Here is a 13,082-nt window from a genome sequence, read left to right as displayed (position 1 = left end):
GATACAGTTCTTCCTTTCTCTTGCTGCTTCAGCCAGCCAGGAGGGAAAGCCCGAGCAGGGAGGCTGAGCATGCGTGTGGGGTGCACACTCTGTCCCCCCCTGCCCTCCACTTTGGGAGTCAATCTTGGCACCTTGAGAGAAGGAAATAACCTCCCAATTGCAATTCTATTTTATTTTGTTTTAGTAGGAGGAGTATGAACAAGCGTTTGCATTTAGGAAGGAATGTATGTAAGTTCATAATGGCGTGTTTTCCACATTCGCTTTGGAGGAAGAGGTAAATAGATTCTGAGCTATTTCTTTGCTTTTATTGTCCCTGGCCTAGTGGGAGGCCAGGGCTGCAAGCTGCTGAGGCTGTAACGCAGGCAAGCGCTGCGATTCAAGACTGCAGCTCTCTTTCTTAAAACATGCCGGGAACAACTGTTCCTGCACCTTCATGAGCTCAATTTACGGTTGTGGGAGGCGATGTGTTCTCTGCGCCTGATGAAGCGCCCGCGCACGCAAAGCCTCTTCAGACGTGTTGTCAGTTGGCAGCTCTCTCGCTAGATGCACCTTTACACAATTGCACAAGCCACCAGGAGGTACAAATGTGAAATTCAGCCTTGGAGGCAAAACAAAGAAATGAAACTTAGGTATGAATGCAGTGTTATCCATCTGCAGATACAGATATTAGACCTGATCTCCCACTACGCTACTGTAGTTTCGCACTAATAGGACTCTGCTGCGATCAGTGGAGTAGCGCCGCTGCAAGACAAAAACAGCAGTGGGGATAAGTTGGGGCTGCTATTTTTAATTCTGGTGAATAATGTAGGAGCAAACCCTGTTTGGGGAAAGGCAGACTGTGTTCACTGCATGAAACCACCCATAATAAAAGGGAGAAATGCAGTGACATGCTGTCTGGTATTGCTCCTGAACTTCTGCTCTTCCTTCTGGGGAGCCATTGTCCTTAGTCCTGAGTGTCCATGTGCAAGCAAAGGGAAGGGGTCTTCCAGCTCGCCTCCTTTTTTTGGTAGCCTTTCCATTTTCTGTCCCATAAAGTCAGTTTTATCATGCACGATCAGAATTTGTCCTGTAGCTCAGACTCATTCATTACATTGGATGAATATGGTTATTATGGAAAGTTATTTTATGGAAGAAGTCTGTTAATGGCATTGTCAGGAAAGAGGTTGCAATTTGTCATGTTAGGTAGCTTGCCAGTTAAGTAAAAAGCAAGTCATATTCTTTTCCTTGGTGTGTGTTAGGATAAGAAATAAAATAGCTGCAGCAGGTTGAAGTGTGAAGTGCTACAGGCAGGCAGTGGGCAGGAATAGGTTGCAGTGTCTGGTCATAGCTTACAGTCATGCACTTCCTTGGCCATCAGTGGTCCTGGATAATGCCCAGCAAATTGAAATGAGGACTTTGGATAACCCCAGCGTCTCCCAGTTGTGAAGCATCATACTACCATGACTGTCTCCTAAGAGAAATTAATGTAATATCTATAGATAAGTAGACTGATTTACCTTCTGATGACCCTGGAGAGAAAGGTCAGATTCAGGATATTTTTACTCATAATCGGTTATCCATAAAGAGTTAGTGTACCAGGCCTCAAGACTGTAGCTCAAAAGGGCAGTTGCTTTGAGAAGGTAGCTTGAAAGGGCACTTCAACAGCTGAAATCAGAAGAGACAGATTTAATGGCCTCTCAGTAATTTCTGACTGAAAGTTCAGAGTTTGAAATTTAGGGATTTTTTTCTTCACCCAGGCTGTGGTAAAAGAAATGCACTATAGCCTAATAGAAATTCATTTTCAGGCTGAGTATTTAGAAGAGTTTTTCAACTGCTGTATATACATTTGGTCACTTTAGCTGTAAGGAAGAGAAGGAATAATCACTTTGTGTTTGTGGTCTTGTGTATTTTTAGCTAATGTGTTAAGACACTGCAATTGCAGAAAATCTGTCCTCCATTTCCCCAGAGTATTTTGGTTTAACCAGCTGCACGCACAATTTTATCTAGACTGCCACAGAAGTCACCAGTATATCCACTGGGATCTCGGCAGCCAAAACAGTAGATAGTAAGCACAAGACTTCTCTTCCCTGAGGGTTTAAATTTTCATGGGGATTCTGCCACGGGCTGGCACTTCACAGTAGGTTACCTGCAGAAGCCCTGTAAATTTAGGAAACCTCCCCAGATGTAGTGATTGATTCCCAAAGCTCCTTCCCATTCTTGCATGGAGCAGGGAAGGGAAAGACTGGCAATATCCACCATGTGGTGCAATTACTTGCAAACCTGTTGCAAGTGGCATGGTAGATCTTGATAAAAGTTGTAGGTTTTATGTTGAGAGTAAGGAAGTGACTGATTTAATGCAGAATACTGAGAGAGATGGGGCATGACCGGATTGAGGAGGGAATGACATGTGTAGTTTAATTTAACAGCTGCACAAGATGTGCAGGGACATTGCAAGACCTGCCTGTGGAGATACTCTGTCTCACATATGAGAATTTCTGGCTATATTAAGTAACTTGAGGTGATGTCTATGTGAAATACAGATGGAAACATACCAGTGAGTAAATTTTGTCCAAATCAATGAGTATGGCTAGGCTATTTCCATTGCAGATATGTTGGTGTGTCTTCATGGGAAATATTAGTGATTTATTCTGCCTGCAATTGTTAATGCTAACAGCCTTCAATAGCTCTTTAAGCATCAGCTGCTTAGAGCGTGTGGATTATCCTATTTCACACTATCAATTAGTTGATGATATTAAAGCACTTTGAAAATGGAAATCACAGGGCAAATGCTATTTAAACAGTTCATCATTTAATGTATAATCCCATCTCTCCACCTACTTTGACTGCAGTATGTAGGGAGATGGTAAGGGAGACCAAGTAGTCCTCTTTCAGTTCAGCCCCCGGTATAGATGCTTTGCCCTGTGTGTCCTGCCTCTGGCTCAGCTGCTCCTCATCCTCTCCTCCTCTACCTGCCCACACCCACGTGCACACATTTTCTTCTGGTTGGTTTGTTTGGTTTTTTCCCCCCACTTGTTCACTGTCTTTCTGTTTTTGCAACTTCTTCATTTCTCATTTGTTCTTAGGGCCTGTTTGGGGAGTGTGTATGGGGATTCCATTTGTATTTCTGGAGTCCTGATTTTTGTTCTTTGGGTAGTTGTTACTCTCTTTGGCATGTTCTATAGAACTTGAACCAGTCCTGAAATAGTATAGTAAATATAAAGGTAGGCATTAGTGGTGTATTCATACACTTATGTTATGGAAACAGCTTAAGGAATTTTGGTGAATTTGGGGTTTTTTTGTTTGTTGTTTTTGTTTGTTTGTTTTTTGTTTTCGTTTTTTAGATTGCTTTTTTTTTTTGGTCATGTCCTTCTGCAACATTCAAGACAAATGTGCCTGTAGAACCATTTGTTTTCTGTCCACAGTGGTTTTGGGTCTTGGATTGGCAGTTCTAGGTATCCCAAGTATGATAGCTGCTGGTTTTGCTTCTGGATGTCTTAAAATAAAAAAAAAAAAAAAGAAAATTACAATTTTTTTTTTTAAAAAAGACAGTGAAATAATATAAATAATAATTTAAAATAAATAGGTAAAAAAAATGCCAAAGGCACTCCTTTCAACTATTTTCCAGGGGTATTTTTCTCAGCCTCTTGCTGTGCATTGGCTTTTCAGTTTTGGTCCTACATCTGATTTCAGATGGTATTTTTTTTTTTTTCAAAGGACCAGGAACTCCTTTTTTTGCTCATTCCACTTACTAATATTTCAGGGATGTGACAATAGCAGGTGCCAAATTTCATGTCAAAAATAAAATTGTTCAGGCTGATGGGAATCCTTGAAACCACAGATGAAGTTTCACGCCGGTTGAATAAAGCTGTAGAGCATCCATTTGTATCATTCATTCATATAATGAAACCTGCTCTTATAACTCAGCTCTTGATATATTAACCCCGCAGTTATCCTCACCCATAAATGGGGGGATGTGTTGCTTTCGTCAGGATATAACCATATAAATCCCCTGTGCATGAATGGAAAAATAGAGGCCCTTAGGCTATAGGTATCAAAGGTCTCCCCTATACTTACAATAGCCTAATAAGGTTATTTTGAAGGCATAGGTAATTACTCACAGACTCCCTATAGCCAGTGATTAATTGTTCACTGCTGAAACATTTCTAAATGAATTATGTTTTAAACAAGCAAATCCTTGGCCTTCTCTTTTATGGGAGGAAAAAGTGAACGGGAGGGACACAAAATTCCACCATTTTCTGTGTTAAATAAAGTACACTGCCTGCTAGTTGAAAGGTCCCTGGTATTTGAAGCAATTTAAATGTACTGCCACACTTCTTGCTGTTTTGATTCCATGAATGCCTATTTCTGAATTTCACATTTTGATGAAAATATTATTGTTGTCATTAATTTGATATTTAGAAAAGACTCTGGATACGAGAGCTCAGCGCAGTGAATAAAACAGTTGGAGTTAACTATCCCTGGGGATAGAATCAATCACTGTTGTAGAAGAGGGTGACATTTAAAAAAGAAACTCAGAAGAAAATGTCATGCTTAAAAAATTAGATTTAAACGCACTAGCTCCTGATTGATTTTTATTGCACTCACATGGATACACTGATTGATTATCAGCCTTACAAATGTTTAGTACCTTTCTCACTTCTCTAATAATCAGAATAATCTAATTTTCAATGTCATTTAAGTTACCATATTCAAGGTTATAATAGATCATATTTCTAATAAAACATAGCAATTATGTAATGAATAATACAAAGCTGCAAGGCAGAGTTCAGATTCACCTTCCTCAAAAAAAAGAAAAAATACCACAAGTGGCTGGAAGGGCCAGTGTACGTGAAGGCAGGCAACAGGACGATGTCCTCTGGATCTGTGGTGTGTTCCCCTGTGGTTGAACTGAGGTTTCTGGCGTGTTGGCCGGGGCGGGTTTGCCATAGCTGAATGTTATTTCTCAATAGGAAACCCAGGGCGGGCTTGAATTCTGTAATATATGTGCTTGCTCTGTGCCTGGGGAAAAATGATAGCGTGCCAGGTGCTTATGAAATGTCTACCATGATCGTTTCTCTGTGCTCCCTGTTAATTTTGATATGTGTCTGTAGAGAGATACTATCTCACTTAATTTGAGATGTTTTCTTCTGGCGATTGTTATCCAACAGCTGACATGGTTGATTTCTCAGAATCAGCCACAAAACATGCAGGTTTCAATGTGTTTTGGTTGTGTAAGCCCCTTACACAATTGTGTACTTGTTATTGGCTTTGTCCATTAGAAATGAGAGGTTTGTGTTTGAAATGGGCTTTGTCTCTCATCATTCTCCATATGTCAAAGCCAAGTTTCGGCATGGAAATTTGTTTTAAAATAGTTTCCTGGCTTTTTTTAAGACTGAGCTGTTTTGCCTAAAAGAAAACATTATTTCATCTGGAAATCACGACCTAGGAAACCAATCTATTTATAACTACCTGGCGTTCTGCATATTTTAGTATGTTTGGCTTGCAATTGCACTGCTGTTAACATGAACAGGAGTCTCACCATCCTGAGCTGATGGCTCGTCAGTTTGTCAAGTGTGATTGTGCTGCTTTCGAGAGGATTATTTTGTTCCTTTACTTATGTTGGAGACGGGAAACTCAACCTCCTTGAGTTCCCTCATCTCTGTGCTTTCTTCTACCAGTTCCCGGGCTTGGGAGCTGCCTGGGATGCACAGCTGGGTGCTGCTTTTGACCATTGGGTCAGAGAGCCTAGCTCAGCAGCAGCAGCAGCATCAGGGTTGCTAAGTCTCCCTTGGTTTGAGATTTTCCAGTGTGGCTGTTGGGAAAGACATCCTTATGGACTGCCATTCCATACCATTAGCACAGTTTGTTGAAGAGTACTGCGTGGTATATGTTGGGCATTTAACCTGATGGAGCAAACCTGGCACTGGCAGTAGGTAAGCGTTTTGCATACTTGACTGAAATTGTCCACAGCTGCTAACTTCTACCGGAATTAGAAATGTTTTAGGAGCTGCCTCTGGAGTTGGAGAAGCAAGAGTGTGGAGGAGCTGTGCAAGGTTTGTGGGTTTCCACCCTAACAAACATCTTGGTGCTCCTGGATTTCCCGGCTGCAGTGCTGAGCGTCAGCCCCACGGCCGCACGTGGCACCATCAGCCTGCCCAGGCTACCTGGCGTTCACACAGGGACAGGTGGCTTCCCAAGGAGCAGGAGGACAGGCGGGGACAGCAAGCCTCTGCCCAGAAGGAAGAACTGGCAGGTCTGCGGTGTTCCTACCTCAGTTCACCTCCCACTTCTCTTCTCATTGGGTTTTACAAACAAAAGGAGTCTTTTTGCAAACCGACCTTGTGCCCAGCGCTGTGCAATTACTGACTTGCTCTGTGTGCTTTATGGTGCTTTTGAGGTTTGTTAGCTTAACGAGTAACTTCCAAAATATTTGGGGACAAGAGAAGTGTGGTTTTACAGGAATGCGAACTGACTGGAAGCACTAGTAGTTGTTGCTACAGGAACAAAACCAGCTAACTAGTACACAGAGCTCTTCAAAGGTCACGGGGATCTCCGAGAGACAAAACTGCAGTGACAGCATTTCAAATTGTGAATTTAAGCTGATTAAGCATTATAATACATGAAAGGAGCTGTCTGTGTATTTTCTAGATATCAGGAGAAGCACAGGTTGTGCAAGTAATAGGAAAAATTGCATTGAGAGTGCCAAGTTCTTCTCCTTTGGACATGTTTGTGCCACCTTTGACGAAGGGATGTACAAATAGTCACTATTCAATGATTTTACCTGATTGTCTCGAAACTAAGTCTCATGGGCTGGATCCCAGACTGTTCTTAGGCCAAGCAGTGGCTAAGTTTGGTGGACCTGAGGGGCTCATGTTTAAGACTGGATGATTCCCTGCTTTAGGACATGCTTGAAATGACCCCACTCAGGCAGGAGAATTGCTGCATGGTTATTAAATGAGAGCACTGGGGTTCTCCAAGAGAAGATGTTTGTGTCTTCCCTATACTTAGTTCCATCTACAGCAGACCCTGCTTTCCTTGAAAAATATATTTGACCCTCATGCAACTTTTGTGCCCTGTCCATCTCTTCAAGTAGAAGAGGGAAAGTGTATCTGAGGCTAAGGAAAAAACAATGGCAAACCTGGGGTGAGGAGAACAGACTGAACAGGACAAGAGATGATGTTCTGCCCCTCTGCCATCAGGGAGGAGGCTGAACATTTGAAGGTAGGGGCTGGTTCTTAAGGCAACAGAAAGTACCTTTGCCAGCTTGCAAACCCTGCTGTGGATGCCTGGAGGTTTCTGGGTGTGGGAGCACAAGTCCTGGCGTGTATGTCAAGGGGACAGGGAAGCTGTCACAGGAAGATGGATTGAAGCAGACGTGCACAGTTGTGGGCGTGTGTCGCTCAGCCTTCTGAGACGCGCCAAGACCTGGCTTCCTCACGTATCAAGATACACCTTTTTGCAGTCTCTTTCCACACACCACCACCTTATTTATTTTTCTTTAAGGTTTTTTTAACTTCCAGGAGTTCTTATAGGGCAAGAAAGCTTCCATACTGTCCCCTCTTGGGCGCTCCTAATTAATGCAGCCATCAAGTCAGAATTTAGTGCACAAGTAATGAAATTCATAACCTGAGTTTTCTACAGCAGCATTAACTGTGACACAGATTCATCACTGGCATATCATCATTAAAAGGCAGTGGAATTGCATTGGGGATTGATGTGATCGTATGCATGTAAAGATCGAGATACCAAAAGGTGTGATTTATGTAATATAAGCATAAGCTGTAATCCAAAACCCTTCCCACATGCGGTGTGACAGTTCCTGTTTCCAGACCAGTGATGGTTTTTAAATTTACTGCGTAAATGTGTGTTTATATGTTTTTATTTAACTCTTTTAAACATAGTGTTGTCTTACGCTCTTTCTCTCTCTCTTCTTTTTTTGCATGTTGAATTATAGCTGTAGTTAAATCTGCCCAATAGTTTAGTGTTATTGAAATGCTTTATATTTTTGGAGCTTGGGTGTTATACGTCAGCGCTTTAATCCATTATCTTACAGAGAATATAGAAACACTGACATGTCTGATGCAGCCTTAATGAATAAAGCAAGAAAATATATATATTATTCTGGTTTATCATTATTATAAAAGCTATCAGAATCATACAAGAAAGTTAATGAGGAACAAAAACTTTTTTTAGTTTTCAGGATACGTTACTTCTCCCCTTTCTCCCCTTTGATTTGCACCAAAAAACAAAGAGGAAAGAGCTGGGCCAATTTGGTGGTGAGAGTTGATCAGCAGCTGTCCCTGTGGTGGCCTTTGGAAGGAAAGGGACTTCAGATACAGCTGCAGAAGGAGCAGTACTGGGGTAGCAAAGGAGCATGGCAGGGTTCCTGCCAGAGTTATCTCCTGGTCTCTGGGAGCCCTTGGCACCTGCTTTGAAGCCTGGTCTAAATAATGTGTTAATCTTCCACACGGAGTTCAAAGCTATGGAGGGAAGTAGTTGCTGAGGCTGCCTGCTTGGCAAATTAGTCAATCAGCTTGTAGAGCTATAAGTAAGTGGGGCTTTGTGACAAAGGTTTATTGCTCTTTGTGGTTGTATAGGAGTTTTGAGAATTTTATAGGGAATTCTTTTATCTCCCAAGTACAGCAGTGATTAGGATTTATTTCTGAAGTGCAGTGGCAGTTCGCAGCACTCAAGACGTACCTCTGGGTCCTGGATGTTTTTTCAGTGCCAAACGTGGCACTTGTGCTCTGCCCTCGGGTCCAGCAAACAAAATCACAGCATTTGCTTGAAGGGAAAACTCGTAAAAGGAAGTGGGGTGATCCAGTCTATCCCCCTAAATCTGACTACACTGGTAGCATTGTACCTTTTTCAAGGAATAACCTTTCTGGTCCACTCTTGCTGGCCTCCTTTGAGTCTGTGTTCTCCAAACAGCAAAATTGATGGTGTTCAAGGTTAGGCTTTAATCCAGTGGGGGGCTCAGCATCCCAGCCCTGATCCAGCCAAGCATATGACTGACTTCAGTGCGGGTCTGTCACACAGTTAAGTCAAGTTCATGCTTAAAATGTGAATGATTGGTGTCAGAGTTCTCTCAGTTGCAAAGTCAGACCTTTTGTGAGAAAACCAGAGCCATACATTGCATGGACTATGTGCCTAACGGCCTCGTGAAGGAGAAACAATATTCCCCACATCTCTACTCGTTTTCTGTTACACACAATATGTTATTTCTGTAGATGCCCCTGACACTGATGCTTTCCCAGCTCACTATTTTTTCTGCTCTTTGTGATTATTTGTGGTTCACTGGCATGTAGGAAGCAACCACAGAAAATGTGGAGATGGGCCTGGGGAACCCACAGGGAAAAAGAGCTGGCATGGAGGTGGCTCTGTGCTTCCCTCCCTATGGCACGGATAGATGCACTTTGTGGGGCAGGACAGTACAAATAAGAATCAGCAGATCTTTGGCCATCCAAAATCCCTGGCCATGCTCACATGTGCCAAACCCACCAGCCGCACCCTGCAAGTTTAGGACCTTGTTTTAAATATCGTGAGGTTTTGAATACTAACAATGTTAGGATTGGTTTTATTTATCCAGTAACATTTAGTCTTCAGGGTGTTTAATATTGACATGGAGTCTTTGGGGAGAGGGATTGATTTTGCTTGGCTTTGTTGTAAAGCCTTATGCATCTGGTTACACTTAAGACGTTAGCTTTAGCTAACAGCAAGCCTCTTGATAAAATTCACAATTACTGGCAATACTGTGGACATGGACTTATCTCCTGGGCACGTTTTGTAAAATTAAGCTATTTTCATTAAAAGAACAAAGAGCAGCATGGTGATGGAGCAGCTGTCATATTTTATTACAGAACACAAATATGTGGGAAATCAATTACAGCATGAGTGCGCACGATGCATATTTCCAGTAATCCCCCACGGCCGGGGGAAGGTAGAAGGCTGATCTGAGTGCAGAAGCAGATGGCAAGCAACTTTAGATAGCTTCACTGCCATTTTTACTCTTTCAAGCGTTTGTGCTTCTCCTTTGATCTTCAGAACTTGGGGTTTATGTGTTTCATCTTCTTTCATTTACTGTTTTCACATTTAACTTTCCTTTTAAATAACTTTTGTTTGGTGGAGTTTGTGTTAGTATGGGGCTTTGTTATCTTCCATGCTGAGGTACTTAAGAAGAAAGACAGTTGCTGTCTTTTTTTAGTGTTGTTCACATCCAATAAAATAGCAACTGCGTCACCGTAGAGGACTTCACCATCTACCATGCACAGCTGTAGTGCTACAGTGAAAAAATCCCACCGCACAAAGTTACTAAGACACTGTGCATATGAAGTTGTAGTAGACTTTCCTGGAAGGCACATACTATGGGAGTGTGATAGCACACCCACAACAAACCCCTGTGGAAGTTTGGTTTCATCACTGCTCATTACATTTAGTTCTTAAATTACTTTTAAATAAGTAAGCTGGAAGTAATGTTCTCTGTGCATATAGCATTTTTATATTCACCTAAAATAATGTATGTTTAAAGTAACAGCATTTTTAAAAACAGAGCAGCAGAAGCAACATAGGTTGATCTGAATAACCCCATGTGATCGGTATCTCTGCTTTTCTTACAGCTGTCAGAAATGATAGGAACAAAAAGAAGAAGGAACCTTCAAAGCAGGAGTCCACAGAAAACTATGAAATGACAGCAGAGTTAGATGATCTCACTGAGAAGATCCGAAAAGCTCACCAGGAAACCTTCCCCTCTCTCTGCCAGCTGGGAAAATACACTACGGTTAGTATGGTTTGAGGCACATAGCGTTCTGGATATGCTTGGATGATGTGAATTTTGGAGGCTCTGGACATTTAAAATAGATGGAGCAGTAGATGCACTCTTTGCACCTCCTTAGCCAGGGAAAAGCAGAGGTGTGCGTGCGAACGCTGCCTGCTGGGGAGAGAAATTGCACTTAGACGTGAGCGCTACTTAGCGGCATCGCGAGAGACGTCTGGAGGATTAATCCGGCCAAACGACCAGCTCTGAGACCATGAGTCAGTTACATTCCATCATTCATTAGAAATTTGTTGGCTTCCAAAGATGTGATCTCTGCTCGTGCGTCAGCGGATTACAACTTTGCAGGTGTAGGGAGTTCTTAAATGCTGCTGGATTACTGGTGATAGTCCCAAAGCTACCAAGGTCAAGGAAAATATGAAATGTTTAAGTAAAACAGTTTCCAAAAGGCTCATTTGCCATTTATTTCTAGAATCATAGAATATCCTGAGTTGGAAGGGACCCACAAGGATCATTGAGTTCGACTCCTGGCTCTGCACATGACAACCCCAAAAATTACACATCCTTTCCCAGTCTACCAAAATATCACATACCAGCAAAAACTTCTGCAGCTTTTAGAAATGAAAAATCAGCCCCCCCATCAAGAAGCTCAGTACTATGGGAACTTTTCCAGAGATGAGTCAGGGAAATAATTTTTCTTCTATACATATATATGTTGCTAAATACAGGGAAGCTCAGTGATACTAGTTGATTAAAGAAAATTCAATGTCAAGTTTGCAAATCCAATAATAAAAGAGATGACAAAAAAATAACTTAGGTAATGTTTAGAGCATTGTCAATGGAGGAATGACTTTGCTGGGTCTGGGCTTGCTGTTGGTTGCAGCAGCACTGGCTGTTTCAGAGGGAGACACACAAAACATCCTGAGGTAGTCAAGCATGTGCTCTCATTGCTGAGAGCGGGAGTTCAGGAGTGACATGGCTGGGCTGAGGAGACAGCTGCCTCCATAGTGCTTGCCCTCCAGCCCCAGATGAAGATCTGGGATGCAATCCCCAGAGGCCAGATGAAATACTTCTGTCACTGGATTGCTCTCTGTTTTGAGTAAATTTTCTGCTATTGAAACATTAAATTTCTCAGAGCGATGTAGGCAAATTCCTGTGTGCCATCAATATGCACTGTTGTAGCAATCAGGGTGCTGGTTTATGGCATTTTAATCTACTTAAAAAGCAAAGGGCAAGGCTCAAAACTGAGGTCTAAGTGTAAGTCTTGGTATTTAAGTGCAAGAAAAGCAAACGCATATGGTGTGATGATAGAAGAAGGTATGTTTTTCATGTCACTGAAAGTATTTTCACAAACACTTTTCACATTTAATTCTGATGTAGATCTACTAACCATGTAGATTGGTTAGTACTGGGGAAGGAGCCTGTCCTCCACATGCTTCTCTGGTCCTTCCCAGAGGAACATGTTGGTATGTATTTCCACGTTACCTCGGAGTTAGCAGAGTGCGTTGCAGCTGGTGGGATGGTACTGCATCCTGGTAATTGCCAGAGATCCTGGAGGGCTGAAAGATAAACCTTGGCACCTCTACACTTGCATTAGGTATTGGATGCTGAAGTATCATTAATATTTTAGCTCTTGAAATGATACAAGTGGATGAAATTGGAGAGGGTCTTGTTGCATATCACACCCACTGCTGATGTCTTCGTCCTTAGGTTCCATCTGAAGCCCATGGCGAGTTTATGTTCCTGTTGGAATTTCAGAGCCCTTATTGAGACCACTTGGATGTCAGTAATGAACAGATGAATCTTGTCTGTCTAAGGAGCACAAGTAGCCATGACCTGACCACACTCTCTCTGGGGCTGGATATTGGTCATTTGTATCTCAGGCCGAATGGGGCATTCATATCTCAGGGCAGGAGATATTTTGCTTTTAGCAGTGGTCTGTTGGAAGTTCACAGTGGTGGACTGCTGCATGGGGCTGAGCTCCCTCCTGTTTTGTCATGGCTTGGTAACGTACAAGCTGCAATAACAAAATTATACTGAAAGAGTTACTTTTGGCTTACCTAGAATCTTTGAGACTGATGCAGCTTCCTTCGAATGCTGAGTCAAAACTAATAGCAGTGGTGCTAAATACTGTCTTCTTAACTGCATTCTCATAGTCTGTGTGTGAAATGCAGTGTTTAAATCTCTCATCTAGGTAAGGTCTGGCAGCCACTCCAGCATTTTATGTAGGACTTCAGTGTCAAAAGCTTATGTGGGAAGGACAGAGTAGCACTGGAGCTGGAGTAAGGGTCATCTTCCCCTCTAGCCACCCGTCAGCCCAGGGGCAGGGGAG

The 13,082-nt window shown here is 42.3% G+C and overlaps 1 protein-coding gene across 10 annotated transcripts in view; it reads left to right on the top strand.

The window, feature by feature from the left end:
* The window catches only part of RARB (retinoic acid receptor beta), a 324,309-nt gene that overhangs the window by 291,901 nt on the left and 19,326 nt on the right, over nt 1-13,082 (top strand). For all 10 annotated transcript variants that reach the window (XM_048301822.1, XM_048301837.1, XM_048301814.1 and 7 more), the window contains one exon: nt 10,596-10,756. In XM_048301822.1, the coding sequence (XP_048157779.1) occupies nt 10,596-10,756 (161 nt within the window). The remainder of the gene's footprint in view (nt 1-10,595; nt 10,757-13,082) is intronic.

The sequence above is a fragment of the Corvus hawaiiensis genome, chromosome 1 (genome assembly GCF_020740725.1).
Source record: "Corvus hawaiiensis isolate bCorHaw1 chromosome 1, bCorHaw1.pri.cur, whole genome shotgun sequence".
Lineage (NCBI taxonomy): Eukaryota > Metazoa > Chordata > Aves > Passeriformes > Corvidae > Corvus > Corvus hawaiiensis.
This window is presented reverse-complemented; position numbering and strand designations above follow the sequence as displayed.